The 24,494-nt window shown below is 34.4% G+C and overlaps 1 protein-coding gene across 9 annotated transcripts in view; it reads left to right on the top strand.

The window, feature by feature from the left end:
• Positions 1–24,494, top strand: part of PHC3 (polyhomeotic homolog 3) — a 77,541-nt gene that overhangs the window by 30,309 nt on the left and 22,738 nt on the right. For 5 of the 9 annotated variants that reach the window (XR_003316226.4, XM_026498846.4, XM_026498837.4 and 2 more), the window contains 6 exons: positions 1,332–1,578; positions 8,245–9,116; positions 9,409–9,456; positions 13,462–13,612; positions 18,138–18,388; positions 21,176–21,335. Coding sequence is in view for 7 of the 9 variants with exons in the window: in XM_026498846.4 (XP_026354631.2) it covers positions 1,332–1,578; positions 8,245–9,116; positions 9,409–9,456; positions 13,462–13,612; positions 18,138–18,388; positions 21,176–21,335 (1,729 nt within the window). In the remaining 2 variants the exon portion in view is untranslated. The remainder of the gene's footprint in view (positions 1–1,331; positions 1,579–8,244; positions 9,117–9,408; positions 9,457–13,461; positions 13,613–18,137; positions 18,389–21,175; positions 21,336–24,494) is intronic. The other 4 variants (XR_008957366.1, XM_048215287.2, XM_048215286.2 and 1 more) reach the window with 1 other exon arrangement.

The raw sequence follows: 24,494 nt of genomic DNA, 5'->3' as shown, positions 1-24,494 counted from the left end.
ATTTTCTTTTGTATTAAATTTCAGCAATACAACAATTATTAGTCCCCTTACATTGCTATGAAATGTTTGACAAAAATCCGAGAGCATGCTCCATATGGTCTTAGAAAATTCTTTCAGTAGCTTAGAATAGACTGATTCAAGCCTCACCTGCTCTGAAGTGAACATTTGTTTAGCACCTGCTGTTGGCTGCCCGCTGCATTTGGCACTTGGGAAGAGAAGGTTTAGCCTGTGAATATCAGTTAATGATATAGTTGTAGAGACAGAAGACACATGAAACTGAAGAAAGTTCATAAAGCAGCAGTATCTCATTTGCTTTGTTAATTTAGAATCTTGCTTCAGTTTCCTTCTCGGGTCATTGTTAGCATAAATGTATTTAATGCATTCATTCCATATAGGTAAAAGGTTAGGCAGCTATTAGAAGGCATTTTCTGCCTTATCATTTGGAAATGTTATAAACCTCAGGTGAGAGTCATTGGGATGATTCTGCCATCATCTGGACTGGTGGTGTGTTCAGAATAGCCGCGGGTGTAGACAGGAGCCATGATGTAAGCCATTTCGAGGCCATGCACAGCGTATGTGCTCTAGTTCTCAAAGCCAAGTGAGCATTCCATAACAACAACAGGACTTTAAAGAGGAGTTGATGGGAAATGCTTTTCATAATTAACACAATGGGTAGGTGATTTGATGAATGACTTTTCTAACTTACAAGATGAGTGTTCCCTTATAGTCTCTGTAGAACGGGTAGCTTTTTTTTTTTGGAGTTCTCTTTCTGATCTTTATGAGGATGACAGTATTGTATATGCATACTCCTAACTGTGTGTAGTAACATCCCACAGGGTATGAAGCACTTGTAACCTTAATGTTTCACACTCCTGGCCTGGAGAAGTCAGAGCAAAGTTGAAGGAATTGCTCCTTCCCTTATGCACCCTGAGCTTTTCTGCCTCTGCAGCTTTGCTCAAGTTTACCTTTTTATCTGGAGTACCCTTCTCTCTCCTTCCCTTTGGCTGTCTCTGAGCTGGTAACTTCAAAATGCCGTATGTTGCAGAGTGATTTCCTCATACCCATAGTTGATTTGAGATACATATATATACTGTTTTCATTTTGTTCTTAATGATTCCCTTAATGTTTTCTAAAAAATTTTTTATTTAATATTTAAGGTATGATTGCTTAGAATAACTTCCCTTTCCTTTAGGATTAATCAGTTGTTTCAAATGCTTGAAACTTGATATGTAAAAAACAATATAAATGTATTGTTGTTATAATCGTAATGATTATCACATCTCAATTAATACCATCTGTTTCATCCTTATTTTTTGTTGTGTGGTTCTTAGGTTCAGAATTTAACATTACGCAGCCAGAAGTTGGGTGTATTATCTAGCTCACAGAATGGTCCGCCAAAAAGCACTAGTCAAACTCAGTCATTGACCATTTGTCATAACAAAACAACAGTGACCAGTTCTAAAATCAGCCAACGAGATCCTTCTCCAGAAAGTAATAAGAAGGGAGAAAGCCCAAGTCTGGAATCACGAAGCACAGCTGTCACCCGGACATCAAGTATTCACCAGTTAATAGCACCAGGTGGGATAAACTTGTTGAAAATAGTTGCATTATTCACTTTACTAGCAGGCAGAGCAAAACAGAAGATGTCTATTACTTGAACAAGAACAATACTTTTAAAACATTTTAAAATGTGAATTTCATGAGTTTAAAAAAAAATCAGTATTGTAACTTGAAAAAAGAGAAATCAAAGAGCCCAACAGCTAAAATAAATAATAGTAATAAAATAAATTTTTTTGGTTAATTGACATTTGATTAACATCTTCATTATGTGCTGGTCTTTCATTGTATTGGTAAAACCGATAGCTTTTATTTTTTATTGATTTACTTAATGATTTACTTTAATGATTTACTTAAAAAAAAATTTTAACTCCCGTATAGTTAATGTATGGTGTTACATTAGTTTCAGGTGCACAATATAGTGATTCAGCAATTCTGTATATCACTCCGTGCCTATCAAAAAAAAGGGTGCTCTTAGGGGCGCCTGGGTGGCGCAGTTGTTACGCGTCTGCCTTCAGCTCAGGGAGTGATCCCGGCGTTATGGGATCGAGCCCCACATCGGGCTCCTCCGCTATGAGCCTGCTTCTTCCTCTCCCACTCCCCCTGCTTGTGTTCCCTCTCTCGCTGGCTGTCTCTATCTCTATCAAATAAATACATAAAATCTTTAAAAAAAAAAAAAAAGAGTTCTCTTAATCCTCATCACCCCCCCTATTTCACCTGTTTCTTCCTCCCCCGCCTCTCCCTCACCAATCCTCTCCCCTCTGGTAACCATCTGCTTGTTCTCTATAGATAAGAGTCTGTTTTTTGGTTTGTCTCTTACTTTTTTTCCTTTGTTCATTTGTTTGTTAAATTCCATACATGAGTGAAGTCATATGGTATTTATCTTTCTCTGACTTATTTCACTTAGTGTTATACTCTCTAGCTCTGTCTATGTTGTTGCAAATGACAAGATTTCATTCTTTTGTATGGCTGAATAATATTTCTGTGTGTGTGTGTGTGTGTGTGTGTGTGTGTGTATTACATCTTTATCCATTCAGCTGTTGATGGACACTTGGGCTGCTTCCATAGTTTGGCTGTTGTAAATAATGCTGCAATAAACAGTGTTGCATATATCCTTTCAAATTAGTGTTTTTATATTCTTTGGGTAAATACCCAGTAGTGTGATTACTGGATTGTAGGGCAGCTCTGTTTTTAATTTTTTGAGGAACCTCTATACTGTCTTCCACAGTGGCTGCACCAGTTTGCGTTCCCACCAACTGTGCCAGAAGGTTCCTTTTTCTCCACATCCTCGTCAACACTTGTTTCTTATAAAACCTTTTAGTTAAAAAAAAATAATAATAATAAGATTTGCCTATAGTTTATTTAGTATGCTTTAGTGGAACAAAACTAAAAGCTCTTAAAGCACGTTTATTTTTTGCTTAAAGTTGTCATTAGTGATAGTGGAGTTTACCACTTTCCAAAAATAATGATTTTGTATAATTATTTTTTTTACCATGTTGCTTTTTTTCCATCTCTGATTTCATCTCTGAGAGGAAGAGGTCAGGCAGTTAACTAAGTTGTTTCCATTCTCATCCACCTTTGAATCCCACATGTGTTCCCTCTGCTATCCACAAGATAAGATCCTCTGCTTCATGGTTCTCATGCTGAAAATGTTGGGGCCATCCAGAGTGAGTTCCTTATCACCTCTTCTGTTCATCTCACAATTACTCAGTGTTGAGCTTTCTTCACTTCTAATAAGATAAGGAGTTATTCGTTTTCTACTTTAACGTTAATACTGTTTGTGTCATTGATTGCATCTTTTTTTACCAGCTCCTAACCTTCTCTTGTAGTCGTTATAGGATCTTTTGTCTCCCTTGTGCTGGATCCTTTCCTTTGCTTCTCAAGCATACTTGGATCTCTTCTATTTGTAATATATCTGCATATGTTTTTATTCTAGTCCAACTATTTATTGAAAGTATGTGTGTATGTCATGCACTGGGCTAGACACCACATGTTTAATTAAAAAAAAAAAAATCCTTCCTTGATTCAGCTTCCTCAAATAAGCACCTTCCTTCTGTCTTTTTATAACTCTATATTACCTTTTTTTTTTTTTTTAAAGATTTTATTTATTTATTTGACAGAGAGAGACAGCCAGTGAGAGAGGGAACACAGCAGGGGGAGTGGGAGAGGAAGAAGCAGGCTCCCAGCGGAGGAGCCTGATGTGGGACTCGATCCCGGAACGCTGGGATCACGCCCTGAGCCGAAGGCAGACGCTTAACAACTACGCCACCCAGGCGCCTCTCTATATTACTTTTTAAAAATTCATTTTATACTACCGAAGTCTGCTTTTTCTCTACCTAAACCTATTTCTCTTGCATGTTTCCTCTGTGCTAATATTGCTTGCATTCTCTGTAGTACCCAATCTCAGTGTCTTGGAATTGTTTGATTCCCCTAGTTAGAAATATCTCATCACTTTGAACTTGTATAGCGTTTTTATGCTTCTTTGTGGTCCTTTTTCTTTTATAGTTATTTATATACTTACTGATCTTAGCTTTTCTACTGTATAGTAAGCTCTTTGAGAGTAGGATTATAATAATGAGCACTTACATGTCAGGTACTTTACAATTATTAACTTCTTTAATCCTTTTTCAGTTTCACCTTTTCATCCTTTTATTTTGACAGCACTAAGTTGTGCCTTATATGTACTTACCTACAATAGGTGGATAGTAAATATTTGTTGGATTAACAGTTGATCTTTTTTCTATTAGAATTTTGGAAATTACAGTACAATTTTTTTCATTCATACCGATTGGGTATCACTGCTTGGAATTCTTAAATCTGAATCTTTAGAAAAGTGCAGTCTTTGTTGTAATATATAAATTAATAAATCCATTCATAGTATAGTGTGATGTGAATTCTTTTTGCTAAACATCTGTGTGCCTAGGTCCTGCTCTCTGTATGGCTTGATAACAGGATTTTTGTACTGTACTGTCCAGAGTATTTTCAGCCTCAAACCAGCCTCTGGCCAGCTTTGATAGGAGTCATTGTGGAGCAGTAGTGACCCACTGCACTTGATACGACTGCTCGGGACAATTTTTAGTGATTCTTATAGTTTTGATAGATTATAATGGAGGGTAGGTTAATTTCTTTCCAAAGAGAATGCTACCTTCAGATAAAGCTAGGACCTCTTGCAGGGTTAGTTCAAACAAGATCTACTTTTAGATTTTCAGTTCTCCTGAACTCCCAGTACCTGGTTCTAAGTCGACAATTACTTTTTCCCTTTTCTTTCACTGATAGTGTGATAGGATCCCTATAGCTGCCTTCATCTGATGGCCAATATTTTAGGTAGGTATGGAGGAGACCAGTAAGCTAAAACCATCAGACTCTCAGGACAATTGGAATTCCAAATTTAGATCTCTTAAGTGTATTAACCAAACTCCAGTTTCCCATGGTGTTGTTGATTAGAAATAAAACCAAATGAAATACCCTAAGCCACAAAAACCTTTGCAGTTACCAAACTTATAAATTCACTCAAGCCTTACACTGCAGTTATTCAAAGCAGTTTGTATCTTCTGGCTAGGCAATAGCTGGATTTTTCCATAGTTTTTCTGCTTTTGTTGGTGAGAAATTAGTCTGAAGCAAAGTGTTTGTTTTTTTTTTTTTTTTTTTTTTTTTTGAGATTCTTGAATTGGTAATTTATCCTATTCCTCAGTTAGAAAAATGCCTATTTATATAGGTCGCTCTCAAATATTAAAAAATCTACTGGTGTTCTGTAGTATAGATAATGGGTATGGTTATTGTTTCCTTAAATTTGTTTCTAGGGTGCTAAAATCATTTGGTTTTCTTCATTTCTTCTTGAATGTGTAGCTCTCATTTTATAGTTAATCTATTTTTAATATATAAAATAATGGTGAATTTTAACCATATGACTGGAAATTATCATGAACTGTATTTGAGTTCAGGTTTTTATAGCAGTTTTTAGGGCTTTTATGAAATTTGTTGGAAAAAAAATATACCACTTTTTGTAGACATTAATTTAATATGTAGTGAAAAGCCTATGCTAGTCTGCTCAGGCTGCCATAAAGGATATCATAGACTAGGTGGCTTAAACAGTAGAATATTCTTTTCTCACCGTTCTGGAGGCTGAAAACCCAAGATCAAGGTCTGGCAGTGTTTGGTTTTTGGTGAGAGCTCTCTTCGAAGCTTGCAGATGGCTGTCTTCTTGCTGTGTCCTCAGGTGGCCTTTCATCTACGTGCCAGGAGAGAGCTTTCTGATATATCTTCTTGTAAGGTCCCCACCCTCTGACCTCATTTAACCTTAATTACTTCCATAGAGACCCCATTACCAAATACAGTCACATTAGGTTTAGGGTTTCAACATGTGCTTTTTGGGGGACTCAAACATTCAGTCTATAATAGGAACCCAGACTCAGCTGGGACTATGTGTTCTTTCACACCCAGGGCTGCCCCTCAATAGCCAGGTGATTTCAGGCAATGCACTTAACCGCCTAGTTTCCTCTACAGTAATATATTGGACTAATGTAGCACCCTGTCTACCTCATGGGGTTGTTGTAACTACTTAGTAAAATAATGTGTTTAATAATTTACAATAATATATAATTATTTAATAATGTATTTAATTGTAAGTAATTATATAAAGAGTTCTATGTATGTCGGAGATGATGCCAATCATAAATTCTCCAAATAAAGGCCATCCTGACAATAATAAAGGGTTTATTAAAAATCAGAGAAGTTAACAAACATGGTATCATTCTCCAGAGCACTAGGACTTTTCTTATACAGGAAGTATTGTTTCAGATATCCTCACAATTATTCTCTAATATATGCTTGTCAGTCGGGCTTAGGGACTAATACAAAACATATAGATTCACTTTGGTTTCTCATCAAAGAAAAATTTAATTTAGGTGAAAGAGTATTAATTGAATACTATTGAATTATCAGCTCTAGAATATAAAAAAAGATTGCTTACTAACTAGAGCTGAGAAAGAAATTTTATTCCCATAAATATACCCATTGTACATCAAGAATATGGTATTTTAATTATAACTTAAAAATTGAATTAAATTGGGCTTTTGCTGTTATGCTGGCAAAACCTCTATTTCCCTATATGTAAAAGAAGAAAAATAATACCTACCTACTCCACAGGCATTTTGTGAGAACAAAATGAGAGAAATGTGAAAGCATCTTGTGCCCTTTGGAGGAAAAACACTCTAGGATTCTAAGATTTTGTTGAATGCTCTATAATATAGAGTCTTTATCAACACATTTATAAAGTGCTGACATAAAATTTTCAGCCTTCGTTTGAAGTGCTAGTTTAGTTATGCGAAACTTACTTTGTTAGGTGAAATTTTAGACCTAATCTCTTTTTTTTTTTTAAATAAAATTTGTGGATATTTGTTGAGCCTTCTAAATGCTTCTCTTTTGAGATGTTAATCAGATGTTAATTTCCTTAAAGGATCTCCAGAATTTTAAATGATAACCAACCAAAAGCAAGAATGTTAAAAAAAAAAAGTTATGTTTTTTATAAGGCCTTTGTCACAAATGTGGTTAACTATAAAAATAGATGCAAGATGTTATAGCTTTTATTTTAATATTCTGAGATTAAGAAAAAAATTTTGCCCTCTCTTTAGACCTATTTTAAATGCATATAGCGTTTGTATGATATTAAGCAATCTTTTCACTTTATCTTCTTGTGAGCCCCATTTTCATTTTTATTTAGAGAGGATTTCACCAGCATCTCCCTCTGTGTAAACATACGCACTAGTATGCAGAAGAGGCATAATAATGGGACAACTATTTACTACTTGATTTTGCTAATTCTTGTAAATATTATCCCTGTTGTGAGTGACTCCTCTGTGGAAAAAACGGATACTGTCATTTGTAGATTACTGTAGAGTTTTTTTATTGTTTTTGTTGTTGTTTTTTTTTTGGGGGGGGTGGGTCAGGGGGAAGAGTAAAACAAGATCCGATTGCCTCATTCTTTCTGCAAGCAAAACTAGTGTAGTGCTCTCCTGAATTTGGAATGGCCCCTGAAATTGTATTTCTTAGTTACAATAATTATTAAACAGTGCTATAGAATTCACACATGTGTTTTGCTTAGCTGAATTAACTTGTTATATAAGACATTTTCTCTTCCTGGGTCAAATAATACCAACTTTTCATCTTGGCTCAAATTTGGGAAAATAATTACATTGACTGTTAGTTGGAAGACTATTTAGACATAGATTAGAAAGTTATGAGACCTTTATTTTATGAATTTTGATATTGCATTTTTATGATTTTGAAGTTGTTTTTATAGATCTTATATTTGTTCAGGGATACTCCTCTTCTCCCCAAAGGAGGAATTCAGATGGATATACTTTGTTAAAAGTTAATGCAGATATTCTGGTGACCTCTAAAATTTAATAAGAATAAATCGTGTATATTTCAGGTTTATGAATCAATCGTTTTAGGCCGTTTTTCCTTTTGGAGCTTATCATAGTACAGTTTATTTCAGGAAGTCTTTATAGTTTTCCAAGGAAAAGTCGTTTGTCATTACATTTTCAGATCACTCTTATCTGGAAGACTTGTAAAAGATTTCTGGTGATTATAACTTTCTGATGTGAAGACTTTCCTCTTTTAGATTTGTTTATAAATTTCTATGCTATTTTTGGAAAAAATACTAATTGTCATTTTTTTCTCTCACAGCTTCATATCCTCCAATTCAGCCTCATCCTCTAATAAAACATCAGCAGATTCCTCTTCATTCACCACCTCCCAAGGTTTCCCATCATCAGCTGATATTACAGCAGCAGCAACAGCAAATTCAGCCAATCACACTTCAAAATCCGACTCAAGACCCACCCCCATCCCAGCACTGTATGCCACTCCAAAACCATGGCCTTCCTCCAGCTCCTAGTAATGCCCAGTCACAGCATTGTTCACCAATTCAGAGCCATCCCCCTCCTTTAACAATGTCTCCTAGCCAGTCACAGTCAGCACAGCAGTCTGTAGTGGTGTCTCCGCCACCGCCTCATTCACCAAGTCAGTCTCCTACTATAATTATCCATCCACAAGCACTTATTCAGCCACACCCTCTTGTGTCATCTGCTCTCCAGCCAGGGCCAAACCTGCAGCAATCCACTGCTAACCAGGTGCAGCCTACAGCACAGCTGAATCTTCCATCCCATCTTCCACTTCCAGCTTCCCCTGTTGTACACATTGGCCCAGTTCAGCAGTCCGCTTTGGTGTCCCCAGGTCAGCAGATTGTGTCTCCAACATCACACCAGCAATATTCAACCCTGCAGTCCTCTCCAATCCCAATTGCAACCCCTCCGCAGATGTCGGCATCTCCTCCAGCTCAGATTCCACCACTGCCCTTGCAGTCTATGCAGTCTTTACAAGTGCAGCCTGAAATTCTATCCCAGGGCCAGGTTTTGGTGCAGAATGCTTTGGTGTCAGAAGAGGAGCTTCCTGCTGCAGAAGCTTTGGTCCAGTTGCCATTTCAGACTCTTCCTCCTCCACAGACTGTTGCGGTAAACCTACAAGTACAACCACCAGCACCTGTTGATCCACCAGTGGTAAGCCCTTGGAAGCTCTTTGACTTTCTTGCTGAACTGAGAGTAAAAACGATTTTCTCCCACATTATGTTATATCGCTAGATCTAAATGCCTATGAATTTAAAAAGCTTGAAATTTCCATCTGTCAGTGTCTGACAAACATGCTGTATGGGCAAAAAAAAATAATGCCATTTGTTGTAGTATGGTTGCATGCTTGATAATTTGTGATGGTTATTAAAGTCCCTCGTTAATTTTATTACTATTTAAACAAATCCATCTGCTATCTTTACAGAGTTGATTTTTTTTCCCCAAGGGAATGCATTTGAACCAGTGTCATCTGCACAAAGTTTTTTCTCTTAAGGTGATTATCCTTCATAGATCCCTTCTGTTGGCTTGTATGTTCTTAAACGTATGGTTTATCTACCTAACCCTTTTGGTTGTGTGCATTCTGAAGTCCTGGGCCTTTAGGGGCTTTGGTTTTAAGGTGGAGGTATGCTTGTATGATGTAATTTTGGGGTAAGATTATATTTTGTAATTAAATTTTGTAAAAAAAGACATTTACTCTAGGAAAGAATCCAACTTTGCAAAAAACATTAACTGTAGCCCATCTTTTAGAATTATTAAACTTATGATTTTTAAATTTCTTTGAAGAGAAAATATATACTTTAAATATTTCTCATTTAAAAAGCTAAAAAAACTGAGTGCATGAATTGAATACTGAGGATGAAAAAATCCATTGGCAGGAATAAAAGTTTTGAATAATTGAGATTATGGAGAAATTTATCAGAATAAACCTCTAGCAATGGTACATGTTGCCTAGAAAAGAAAATTAGCTTAAGGAATGTTTTTTAAAACGTTCTCTAAAAGACTTTTTAAATTTGTAAAATAATTTACAATAAAAATTGAAGTAAGTCTCTAAATGTTTAGGCAGAATGATCAAATTAATAATTAATTTATAACTGGGGAAAGCAGTCTTCCCAAAGCAGGTTTCATATCAGATTTCACTGAAGGGATTTTATCACTTAAAGATTAATAACCATTAACTCAGGAAGGAAAGGAGTTTCAAAGTCTGTTCTTTAATGGGAAACATTTTGGTTTTTAGGATGCAAATTTGTAGATTCTTTATTCTTGTCCTCATTGATGTTAATAGACATAAAGAGATTGAGTTCCACTTCTAATTTACTTTTATTAAAACAACCTGATAGAAAAAACAATGGGCTTCTAGAAATAAGTTTGTCATTCAATTCTTATGTCTCTATATCTTCTTTTAGATTTTTGAAGAACTCACAGTGGAAATTGTAACATAAAAACACAGGCTTCAAAGTGTACAGTAATTTCAAAGAATCAAATTTAAATTTATATTCGTTCTAGTTCAGTGAATTGGGTTTTAATAAGTAAAAAATAAAATTTCTTTGTATGTCTTCTAATTTTCTAATTGTTTTTGTCAGGGGAAACTTTGGAGGAACGTATTTGGGATAGAAATATCAACATAAAAGCTAAAAAATTTAAGGTCTTGTTTGTTCTTGCTGTCCTCTCTTAAAAAAAAAAGATTTAAAAAAAATTTATATTATCTCATTCTTGGAAGTTTTTGTTTTCCCCCATGAAAACAGTAACTTTTTCTGTTGTCACAGGTGTGGTCATACTTGCTATAGATGTTCCTGTGTTATCTTTCTTACCTTTTTCTTTGAGTACCATAGCCTATTTATTAAGTTACTGTGTTTTTCTTTTATTACCTTTGATCACATCTTATTTTTTTATCAAATCATGTTTCTTCATGAATTGCACATTTCTTCACAATTACTTGTTTGTTTCAAATATTTAAAGATAGCAGTATCTGTTTAACTTCTTAAGAATTGTGAAATTTTAAAAGAGTAAGTGTGAATTATCAAAGTGTATTTTTAAAAAAATATATTTATAAAAGATACATTTATAAAACTAAAATTTTTCATTGACATTTGGGTATGATAAGATACGTGAGAGTAGATAATTTAGAGCTAATAAATGTTCTACAGTTTGTTTAGGAAAGGGGGACAGATGGGACTAATGTGTTTTATTGAGGTAAGTTTGGCAGTCATTGCCAGTGTTAGAATAGTTGTAGTTATGAGCTAAACAGAAATTGTGTTGTGCAGTCTCCTAATGATCTTGTGAGTAAAACCTCCATTTCTTTGCTTTATTCAATATTTTAGTTGTTGCACTTAGATTTTTTTATGCTGATGGTGCCAGATGTCTGTGACAGGTCTGTTTTTGCCTACTTCTTTTATTAACTTATTTTGCCTTTACATAGCAGATTTGAAAGAAAGTGTGTGTAGTTAGGCTTACCTATAAAGAATGACAAGTATTTGATAATATTCTTTGATGGATTATTTCAGAATATGCTGCTAATGTTATTATAACTCTTATCCTTTAAAACTCTTTCGTTATTTTTTAAAAACCAGAATTCTGTGCACGATCAAACTTTGATTCCTTAAAAGCTACTGTAGTATAGGTGCTTGAAAAACTTGTGACAGCATTAATGTTACAGAGAGAACTTCAACATTTTGAGAAAAGATAATATCTAATAAGGGAATGTTACACAGATACAGTTGAACTGGTTGATAAAACCATACTTGTCTAATTACCTCTGAATCAACATCCCTACCACTGCCAAATTAAGGTAATCACCACGACAGCAGATGTCCCTCACTAGAAAAAAAATTTTTTTTTTCCTTTAACCCCCAGGACATTTCTTTTGGATGACTTTCCCTGTATTGGACATTATTGCCATTTAAAAAAGTTATCATGTGAACAGATACTAGCAGCTATCATGGTTGTGCTGTACGATATGTACAATAATAAGCAACTGTTTTTACTTCAGGGGATCCAAACATGAGGCAGGGAATCTCTTGGTGAAACAGATTTCCAGATGCAGGGTTCGGAGCAAATAACTTTTAAAAATGTAGTCTACTCAGTTATCAGATCACAGTTCTGGATATTATATTTGGTATAAAATTATCAGTAACTGGAAGATTCTTAAAATTTTTTTTTTTTTTTTTAGGATTTCTAAATTTTTAAAAAGACAAAGGAAAAGACTGTTTTTTTTAAAAGATATTTTATTTTTAATAGAGGCTTGGAAAGTTTGGTTTTTAAAAAACTGTATCACTGTTGCTAGATTTATGTCTTTGTAGGTGAATCTTGATGTCCTTTTTATAACACATGGTTTATGCTGGTTTTAATAATCTTGACCATTTTTATATTTAATTTTATATACTTCAAATCATCAAACTTTAATAATTTGATTAAAAATACAATATTATATATCATAGAGTTTTTTGTGAATATTGTTGAGAGATTTTTGTTTTAACGTTTGTTAGAAATATTAATCAGTTTAGGTGAAACTCATGGCCTTTGTAAATTTTAGTAGTAAGTTTGTATATAAAAGGAAGGAAGGGAACTGCTTTGTGGCTTTGTTTTTAGTAACCTATCATTTTTCAAAAATAATGTTTAAATAATGACAAAATAGTCTAAAAGTGGCCTTTGAAAACAGCCGTAAGTTTAATGAAAAAATTAATGAGTTATTTTTAGTTACATATTACCTTCTCAGATTGAGTCCATGTTTTCTTCTTACAGTATGCTCTTTAGCATTAGATAACAAGGTTGTTAAGTTGTTAAGTTAAAAACTTAAAAACTTTATAAGTATGGAACGATATTAAAGAACTAAAAATTTGTCAAATGGCTTAGGAGGGGTATGTGTGTGTGTATTATTTCAAGGACATATATTTTCTGTTTACCTGGTACTAGCTTATAAAAATTCATTAGATTGCGTAGATCAGAAGATTAAAGAATTAAAGATATAATTGCGTACCTTTTTTGTATGTTTTTAAGCATTACTTTTTATGATTTAATCTTCAGTTCACATAAATAAAAGAAGAGCCTGGGGTGTCATCCTTTAAGCAGTTCCTGATATATGTCATTTTGGAGAATTACTTAGTGTGCTTGTGAAAAATACTAGTATTTATTTTGATTCATGACAGTTGAAGTTAATAGAAACAGTAGTGAATTCCCCAAGTAGTTATATGAGTGTATAAAATCAAAACTTTTTTTTATTCTCAAAATTAAAAATATGTTCTGACTTGACTTTCACCTTTTTGAAACTTTTGTAATTTGTAGCTTAGATATTGATGCACAACTTGCTTTTAGTGAAATATTGTCAAGCATTATGAAAAACCTCATTTGAGCTGTTTTAAAGGTTCCTTTCAGCCTGTCAAATAATTATTCTGCCTTTTAAAAATTTAAAACACTTAGAATTTATTTTTTTTCAGTTAAGTTAGGAACACCTTAGTAAATGTATTTTGAGAAACATTTTAAGGCAGTGTGGTTGTCGTTGCAGGTTTATCAAGTAGAAGACGTGTGTGAAGAAGAAATGCCAGAAGAGTCCGATGAGTGTGTCCGGACGGACAGAACCCCACCACCACCCACACTGTCTCCAGCAGCTGTAACTGTCGGGAGAGAAGATTTGACTTCGGAACATCCTTTGTTAGGTAAGGAAATACTGAAATGTTGGGGAATTTTCTATTAGGTAAATGATAGCAACAAAGTTTAGTAAAGTTAGTGAAGTTTAATAACTGGAGATGGTATTAAGCTATTATATAATTGCAGCCAAATATAAATAGAATTCAAGATTTTTTTTAAATGGGGAACAATTAAAACAGTTGATGAGGAACCACCCAAATAAAAAACATTCTTTAGCTTTCAAATTTTCAGTGGTTTGCACAGATATATTTTATATGCCCATTCAGATTCATGTGTCAAGCTATTTCTAAGCTTGAAAAATTAGAATAAATCTAGTTCTATTAAAAGATTTCAGTTATGCTTTCCAGAAATCACAAAGCATTCTGAGTCATATCTGACATTCCTCATAATTGCTTTTGATCCAGGCTGTATGTTTTTAAAAGTGTTCTTTCCCAGACAGTTCTTAAATTAAACCTCACTAATTCTTACTAACGACATGGATTAAAAAATCGTTGGCCTTAAGCATTTAAATTTTTATTCACTACTTTAGTGCTACTCATGAGATCAAGTAAATCTTTTGTATGCTCCTTCTCCTCCTCACAATATTAAAGTGACTGAATCCTGAGTGTTTTACTAAAACATTAGTATGACCTAGAGCCCAGTGTCTAAGTACTAAAAAAGACATAGTCCATGTTAGATTTTTATTTTTATTTATTTAATAAAAGCTTTTCTTTTTTTCCCCTTTAAATGTGGGGCTCGAACTCATAACCTTGAGATCAAGAGCTGCATGCTGTACTGACTGTTAGATTTTTTAAAAATTTATGAATAATTTATTTAGATTGGGGTTGGCGGACTATAGCTCATGCTTTAAATCTTTCTTGCTGCCTGTTTTTTTGCATGACCCATGAGCTGAGGATGGTTTTAAAAATTTTAAATGGTTGAAAAAAAAAATAAAAGAGTAATATTTCATGCCACGTGAAAATTATGCCAAATTCAAATTTCATTGTCCATAAATAAAATTCTGTATAACACAGCTGCCTTCACTTATTCAAATATTATCTTTGTTTACTTTTGTATTACTGTGGCAAAGAAGAGTAGTTGCAGAGCCCATATGGCTGGCTCTTTGTGGAAAGCTTGCTGACCCTTGACCCAGCTAATCTTGAGTCAGTCTTTCTTGTAAGGATTCAGTTCTCTTGAACATCTCTTGGCCCTCGTGATTATTTACAGTAAACAAGAACCGCGATCACTTACAGGCAAACAAATTGTAACAGGACACTGACTTTGCTACCAAAGCTTGCCCTCCCTCTCTTTTTTTCAACTGCTACCAAAGCCTTGCCCTCCCTCTCTTTTTTTCAACTGCTACCAAAGCCTTGCCCTCCCTCTCTTTTTTTCAACTGTGCCAGCACTCTAACCCTTTCCTTCTCTCTGATATTCTCCCTTACTATACTATCAGTGTGAATCTTCGGAAAGCACAGAAGGGGGGAAAATCAGTGTTCTTCAATATTTTCTCCCTCCCAAGAAATAGAAAATGTTTAGTCAATGAAATGATATAAAATATTTAAGACAAGTTTAATGGTATTGCCGGTGTTTATTCATAATAATACCTCAAAAGATAGATTTAGGAAAATCTATAGTATTAAATCTTTGTAGTTTCTCTGAACTGAAAATGGATTTAACGTTGCTGCAGATTTCCTGGAGTTTGATTTAAAGGCAGAAATAAAAGTTTAATTGGATACTAAGCTTGCATTATGACTGTGATTTAATTACCTAAAACGCATTACTAATGGTAACGCAAAGAAAATTTAAACACTTCTGAAATATTGGAACACAATAACATCTTCACATTTTTTCCCTCAAGAATGCAGGGCAAGATCCTGTCAAGCAAATCCCTCTGGCTAAGTTGTCTGAGTACAATGTAGACTTCTGAATCTTCCTATAATTCATTCTTACTACTTTGCGTGTGAGGGGGAAAAGCAAGCACAAGTTGATTTTTAGAATAACTCTCATCAAATCATGAAATAAACTGACCTGCAGAAATAGAGGGATTTGTTTCCATCCAATATTCAGTTTTCATAAATCTCTAAAAATTCTTTAAAAGTGAAAAACATCCATAAAAAAGGGTGGAAGAAGCTCATAGATCTTGCGCAGAAAATGAGACTGTGAATAGGCAGAGAGTACCCTGTGGCAAAGTTCTGTCAGTTGTGTTTTCTCTCACAGTTACCTTAAATCTAAAGAGTGTGATAATTGTGGTTTTGTTCTACTGTAATACATCAGTGTTTCTCATATGTTTTATTTTAACAGCTGATTGTACACTGACAAGTAATAGCAATTAGCTTCTTCAAAAAGTCAGTAGTAACTTACAGCTCTAGTTTTAACAACACTTAGGATGTTAAAAGATGGGTACATATGATCTAAAAATTAATTAGAACATACACCAAGCAATATTTTCTTAACAAACCATATTATACTTAATGCAGCTTTATATATATATATATATTTTAAAGGTTTAAAGCTTTTATTTATTTGTTTTAGAGAGAGGGAGGGAAAGCAGTAGCAGCGGGGGGTGGGGCGGCGGTGAGGGAGAGAGAATGTCAAGCAGACTCTGCATGAGCTGGGAGCCTGACATGGGGCTCGATGTCATAACCCTGAGACCATGATCTGAGCCAAAACCAAGAGTCAAATGCTTAACCGATTGAGCCACCCAGGTGCCCCAAGGCAGCTTTATATTTCTAAAGTAACAAAGTATCTTTAAATCTGTAAGGGACATTAAAATTTTATCTTATTTTTCAGTACCCCATAGATTTATACTTTCCTTCAGACAGGGAAAAATACCTTTCAGTCCCACTTTAGAATTTTATAATTTTTATCCCTTTTCCTCTAGGAGTAAATGTGAAGATTTGGTATGTAGGATAGGATTTTCCTGGAGTTTCTCAGTTTGGTAATGCATGTGTACAATACTGTGTGTGTTCCTGAAATCAGCAAACTAGCATTTTCTGTTGACTTTCTTGTTTAGTTTTTAATAAGGGATTGTGTAATTTTAAGGTGTTTTTCCTGTGCAGTTTATCTTGGTGGATTATTTGATGCCTTATCATAGCGCAGTGATAAGCTATATTATATTAATCACAATTTCTGAGTGTGAATTATTAGAGCTTTTCCATATCTGAGATTATACAGATGATCACTACACTATTTTCTTAGCTGAAATTTTTATTCTGTAGGGATTCCTGTTCTTTCTTTTTCACCTAACTGGGCTTTGTTTCGAGCATCTTTGATAGTGGTGTCAACCCTTTTCATACTAGTGGAGAGGAGTTAACCACAGCAGTTAAGAACATTGTCTCAGGAACTGATCCCAGCTCCATTACTTAATAGTTGTGTGCCCTCGGGCAAGTTACTTTATCTTTCTGTTTCCGCACTATGAGATGGAGATAACACCAGTACCTACTCTTGGGCTAGTTTTGAGGGTTAAATGGTTACAGCATGTGAGGCATTTACACAGTACCTGGCATGTTAGTACTCGGTAAGTTGTAGCATTATCTTTACACTTGTGCTCTTTTTGGGCTATTTTTCTAAGACATCTGTACTCACTGATGTTTTTAGCTGCCAGCTGGTTCCATCTTCCCACTTTAGTACAGTGAGTAAAGGTTTGGTGCTATCGTATGGGTAGGTAAAGTCTGTCATAGGCTGTGGGGTCTATCTTATTGTGGTCTTCAGAGTTCGAAGGGGAGGGATCACAGTGATCCAACCCAATATTTTGCAATTGCCGGGCACTAAAGTGTTCCCCCAAATTGACATACACAGTGTCACTGAAGAATTGTTAAAAAAAAAAATTGTGCATGGATCTGGATTAACCTTACTACTTGAAATAAAGGTGATGCTATGTAATCCTTTAAAAATCTCTACTTATTCTGTGGATTTTATGATCCTTTTTTATTTAAGTGTACTTTCTTTCTTTCTTTTTTTTTTTTTTAAGATTTTATTTATTTATTTGACAGAGAGAGAGACAGCCAGCAAGAGAGGGAACACAAGCAGGGGGAGTGGGAGAGGGAGAAGCAGGCTCCCAGCGGAGGAGCCTGATGTGGGGCTCGATCGCAGAATGCTGGGATCATGCCCTGAGCCAGAGGCAGACACTTAACGACTGAGCCACCCAGGCGCCCCTATTTAAGTGTACTTTCAAAGTACTTTTTCCGCCATGCCATCTGGAGTACATAAATAGGAACATAGGGAATTTAATATCTGTGTAGCTTGAAATTTTTTAAAAAAGCAACAGTATTCATAATTATTCTTAAATTGACACTCTAAAACACTTTTCATATCTTATGGGACAGTTCTTTTTAACCAGGGTTGGAATGATCACTTTTAGCTAGTTATCCCCTTCTGTAAAGTGGGGATAATAGTAGCTTCTATCTCATAAGATTAAATGAGATTAAATATAAAGTTCTTAGAATGGTGTTTTAAAGCACCAGGTGTGGACTGTTAATAAATGTTTATTCTTGAATTTTGTTTCTTATTTGCCTGCACAGAATGCTAAAGATAAAAAAATGACTTTTTTTCCAGAGCAAGTGGAATTACCTGCTGTGGCATCAGTCAGTGCTTCAGTAATTAAATCTCCATCAGATCCTTCACATATTTCTGTTCCTCCACCTCCACTTTTACTTCCAGCTGCTACCACGAGGAGTAATAGTACATCCGTGCCCAGTAGCATTCCCAGTATAGAAAACAAACCTCCACAGGCTATTGTTAAACCACAGATCTTAACCCATGTTATTGAAGGCTTTGTAATTCAGGAGGGATTGGAGCCATTTCCTGTAAGTAGTAAGCAAATTTGTATTTTTTTAATTATTCATGTAGCATTATCTTTAAATGTAGTGTGTTGTTCTTTAATAAAATACTTACAATTTTATTTCAAAAAGTTGTCGATCCCTTGTCTAGAATTTCTCTATATATTCTTTATTTATTTCCAGATATATTTCTAGAATTTTTATGCTAGCTATTGTATAAACTAAGGGAAAAAATTTCAGGATATTAAGGATACCAGTTTTATAATTTTTAGAGAAAGATAATGGGAAGTTTACTCCAGTGAAATAAATCTTTCTTTTTTCTGTTTAAGGGGAGTGAAATGACACCTAAAGTGCATTATTTTTTTAAAATGGTGTTTCTTATATAATGTGATACTTTGTGATCTTTAACTTGAGTGCATAAAATAATAACTGCCCAATGACCTGATACTTCTGAAGTTACCCAGTTGATGGTTTATAATTAGCAAATAGATTTTCTCATTCTTAAATCTCAGCCTTTAGCCATATTTTAAAAATGCCTTAAAATATTCACATTGGAGGTGCTATTTCTGTCACTGAAAGTCTTATAAGTTGAGACTAGCTATACATAATTTATATGCTAATATCTAGAGATGAACGTCCATTTTTCCTTAGAAAATAAAGACAAGTGGCCAAAGTCAAAGCCAAAATCTAAGACAACAAAAGCATTCATTTCAAAAGCCTTTGAATTATACCCGGTGTTTTAGATTCATGGTGGTGAAGATCTTGCATTGTGATAGTGGGTTGCCTCATCATTTGCCTTGGCTTCAGTTAACTGTGTGTTTCAAATTTGGATCTCCTGTAAGAATTCTGATAGTGGAGCAGTATTTTTTCCCTGCTCCTCAGGGTTTGGATCTTTCAGTGCTGCATAAAGTCACTCAAACTTTTTGATCTTAATTTTTGCTCATCTGACAAATGGAGATGATACTTGGCTCTGAGGGTTGTTGTGAGGATTAAATGTGCACATGTTGTTCTGTGCAGTTCCTGGCACTTAGTACCCATAGTTGCTGCTATTAATAATCACTAGTGACAATGACAACTTTTTTTTCTGATTACAAAATTAATAATGTATTATCGTAAATGGAAAATATGGGAAATGTACAGAGCAAATAATCCCCAAGCAATACCACAATGTGTATTTTTTTAGGTATATATTTCATATGATCAAGAATATATATATGTAGTCCTTCTGTCAGTATATTTAGTTTTTGTTTTCTCATATGCTTAATAGTACTTTGGAAACATTTTGAAAGGTTACATAATACTCCACTTTATGGAAAACCATAATTTATGTAATCCTTGCATTATTATTGGACATTTTAGGTTTCCATATTTAGTAATTTCTTTAGCACAAATTTCTAAAAGTACAGATACTGAATCACATTACATATATATTCATAAGGCTCATGATATATATTGCCAAATTATTTTCTGGAAAGATTGATTATTTATTTGCTTTATTTTTATTTTTAAAGATTTTATTTTTAAGTTATCTCTACACCCAGTGTGGGATTCAAACTCACAACCCCAAGATCAAGAGTCACATGCTTTTCTGACTGAGTTAACCAGGCGCTCCTGGAAAGATTATTTAAATATATTCACACACTAGAAGTGTGAACTCTTAGCAGCACTGAGTATTAGTTTCTTCAGCAATACCCTTTGTAAATTTTACTTGAGGTATATTAAATATACTAACTGAAATGAACAAAATTTGAAAGTTCATGGGTGCTTTATTCTCTAAAGTTAAATGTAGAAATTTACAATAAGCTATCATTCACCATCTGGCAGATATTGGAGACTTAACCAGCATTCTTAAAGGAGGTTCTATATCAGATTAGCTAAAGGTTCACTCGTAAATCGGTAAATATTTTTGGTCTGGATTGTTTTTGCTGAGAACATTTCTAAAATAAGTAGTATTTATGTCTTAACCAAGTATATTGAACATAAGCGAATATTTTGTTATTGATTTTCATGCTAACGTTTGAGGATTTTTCCATTTCTTTTTGTGATCATAGTGGATTAGGTTGCTGAACTAGGTAGGAGTCAGGAGACTGAGTTCTAGTCCTGATTCTGCTTTTGTAAAGAAATCACCTAAACACTTAGAACATTAGTTCATTCATCTTTAAAATACATACAATAATGATCTATCCTGAGGAGACCAACCCTATGAGTAAAAAGGCTTATACATGAAAAATAAATCTTAAAAGTTGTTGCAGAAACAAAATTAAGGATACTGGTTAATCAAAATTTATAACCGATTTTTATTATTTATTTATTTTTAAAAAGATTTATTCACTTATTTCAGAGAGAAAGCATGAGCAAGCATGGGGAATGGGAGGAAGGGGTCAGGGGAGAGGGAGAGAGAGTCATAGGCAGACTCCGTACTGGGTGTGGAGCCCAGTGCAGGGTTTAATCTGATCTCACGACCCTGACATCACTACCTGAGCCAAAACTAAGAGTCATGCCTAACTGACTGCAGCACCCAGGTGCCCCTATTACTGCCTTTTAAGGACATTTTTTAACTACTTGCCTAAACCAGGACACTAGGTTCTGTTTGACAGAGACTTTGAAGCATCCATACTGCTGATGATTTGAAATACAAACTGTTGATGTCCAGATTGCCTAAAATGTTCTTAAGGAATAAAGCACTTAGCGAATCAGTTCAACTGATCAGTTGAACAAGTAAATTAGCACAGATGCTGTTCATTTCAAGAGGTTTTTTAACCAAGTTATTTCTGAAAAGCCTTTTAAAAGATTATTTTATTCTCTCTTCTAAAGGTGAGTCGTTCATCTTTGCTAATAGAACAGCCTGTGAAAAAAAGGCCTCTTTTGGATAATCAGGTGATAAATTCTGTATGTGTTCAGCCAGAGCTACAGAATAATACGAAGCATGCAGATAATTCATCTGACACAGAGATGGAAGACATGATTGCTGAAGGTTTGTGGATTTTACTTAAGATACTGTTTAACTTTGACCTTTACCATTTGAAACAGGATATGGATTTTTATTCTACACATATTTTCACACACTAGGAAGCTATTCACTTTTATTCTTATATAATGCATTATTTAACTGAGGTAAATGGAAAGCTAATCAGACCTTTAATGGATAAATAATTCAAATAAAAAGATTGATGTTTAATTTGCATAATGTCAATTTGATTTTTGAAGGCGTGTGGGAGGGAAAGTTCCATTGTATATGAAAGTAATTTAGAATTTTAGCATCAAAGCAACCGGTTCTCTGTCTTTTTTTTCTAAGCAGACTTAACTAAGTGACTGTTTTGCTGAGTTTGCTTAAAAATTTAAAGCTCCTGGGTTGTTTGGTTTTAGACTTTCCATATCCTGATGTTTGATGTCGGGTAGGTGTTAACAATTGTAGTAAGGATGTACTTGTCAATCAAGAGGTGATTAAATTTGTTCAAAGAAGAAAATATCACTAAATCTTCTTAATGTCAGAGATTCCTTCTTTATAGATTTTAGTCTAATAGTGAAATATTACAGAAAAGTCAGTCATATACAAATTTACTATAGGAAAACAAACACAAATAAATGCAGAAGTTATATATTTTATTTTTTATTGATTCTGATCATGGTCCTGTAATTGTGATACAGTTTAATCAAATAGCATTTAGTGTAGTCAGGGCTCTACAGTAGTGATTTAATTAACATCTGTGTCTAAGTAATTGTCCTTAATATCTTAGTATATTTCATCTAAAATTAATTAACATTCACATGTTTATTGAGCACGTATTATGTGTGCCTATACTTTGGTAAATTAAGCAAAATAGCATGCTGGTAAACAAAATAGTCTTCACCCACGGTTTTCCTGTTTGTTCGGAGGAAGGCACCTGTGTCATTGTTAGTAGGTTATAAACTGTTGAAATGTATTATTTGAACAGCAAAGAGTATGCTAGTGGTATAAAATTTGGTTTTTACTGCTAACTTAATATATTGAGATCGGTTTGATTTTTTTTTCACTTTAAAAGAATGTTAACAATGAAAAATTTCAAACATACATAGATTAGAATTGTATAATGAATCCTCACTCACCCAGACTCAGCATTGTTACCCAATTTCAAACATTATTTTTGCCATACCAGCTTCATCTATCCCTTTTGTTTTCCTCCCTCCATTCCCCCTCTTTCTCTGTTGCCTTTCTCTTTCTCTTCTTTTCTTCCCTCCTTTCTGTTTAAAAAAAAAAAAATCATAGTCCTCATTTCATTTCACTGGTATATAACTCATTGTGCATTTCTAAAAAACATGCATTTTCTTATGTAACTATAGTGCTATATCACACAAAACAATATTAATAGTAATTCTTTGGGGTCATCTAGTACCTAGTTCATATTAAGATTTCCTCAATTGTATAATTGTATAAATTGTTATAAATATCCTTTTATAGTTATTTTTCAAATCAGAATCCAGACAGGTCTACATTTTGCCTTTTGTTATGAACTTAATTTCATTTAATTCCTGAATACTTTTATCTGAGAAAATGTTTCATTTGAGAAGAAGAGTAGTAAAGATGAATATACAGGGTTTTTTTTCTTCTTTTTTTCTTTTTTTTGAGGGGGGAGGGGCAAAGGGAGAGAGAATCTCAAGCAGGCTCCATGCCCAGCGCGGGGTGGGGGAGGGCTGCTATGTGAGGCTTGATCTCACAGCCCCAGGAGCATGACCTGAGCCAAAATCAGGAGTCGGATACTTAACCGACTGAGCCACCCAGGTACCCTGCAGGGATTCTTTTTCTTGCCTTGAACTACAAGAAGTGTATAAATGAAAGTTCTAGGCTACAAAAAATATATATTGTGCCCTGTTGTGTGTACACATTGGAGAAAAATGGAAAACTGCTTAGGAAGCTTCACAGCATATGTCATGATACTCGTGGTTTATAATAGACATACAGCATATGTTAGACTGTGGTAGAATCTGAGAGGAACTTTTGATCTAGTAGGAACTAGTGAATTTAAGATAACTAAGGAGTAACGTAAATTTTAAATGAATTGTATAGATGGTAAGAATTTGGGACTTTAAAACTGATTTTAAAACCAGTTGAGATAAACCACACTGTGGTTTTGGAACTGAAATGAGGTATCACCTCGCACTGGTCAGAATGGCTAGTATCCAAAAGATAAGAGACAAGAAATAGCAAGTGTTGGAGAGGATGTGGAGGAAAGAGAACCCTCATGCACAGTTGGTGGGAATGTAAATTGGTGCAGCCACTCTGGAGAATAGTATGGTGGTGCCTCAGAAAACAAAAAAAGATGTACCATATGATCCAGTAATTCCACTTCTGGGTATTTACCCAAAGGAAATGAAAACACTAATTTAAAAAGATACACGCACTCCTATGTTTATTGCAGCATTATTTACAATAGCCAAGATAAGGAAGCAGCCTAGGTGTCCATCATCAATAGATGAATGAATAAAGAAGATGTGGTATGTATACACAATGGAGTATTTCTCAGCCATAAAAAAGAATGAAATCTTGCCATCTGTGACAACATGGATGAATCTATAGGGTTTAATGCTAAATGAGATAAGCCAGATTGAGAAAGACAAATACCCTATGATTTCACTCATATGTGGAATCTAAAAAATAAAACAAGCAAACAAATAACAATAGAAAGAAACAGACTTATAAATATGGAGAACAAACTGGTGGTTGCCAAAGGAGATAGGGTGGGAGGATGGGTGAAATTGATGAAGGCGATTAGAAGGTACAAACTTCCAGTTATAAAATAAATAAGTCACAGGGCTGAAAAGTGTACAGAATAGGGAATATAGTGACTAATATTGTAATACACTTGTAGCAAGTATTTCATGAGTATAATTGCTGAATGACTGTTGTGCACCTGAAACTAATTTAATATTACATGTAAATTATATTTGCAATTAAAAAAAACCTGGGTGATGGAATGTTCTGAATATGTCTATTAAATCCATCTGGTCCAGTGTTTCATTCAAAACCACTGTTTCCTTGTTGATTTTCTGTTTGAATGATCTGTCCATAGTGGAAATGGGGTGTTAAAGTCCTCCACTATTATTGTATTACTGTCGATTATGTCCTTTATGTTTGTTAGTAACTGTTTTATGTATT

This window comes from Ursus arctos, unplaced genomic scaffold (assembly GCF_023065955.2).
Source record: "Ursus arctos isolate Adak ecotype North America unplaced genomic scaffold, UrsArc2.0 scaffold_4, whole genome shotgun sequence".
Lineage (NCBI taxonomy): Eukaryota > Metazoa > Chordata > Mammalia > Carnivora > Ursidae > Ursus > Ursus arctos.
This window is presented reverse-complemented; position numbering and strand designations above follow the sequence as displayed.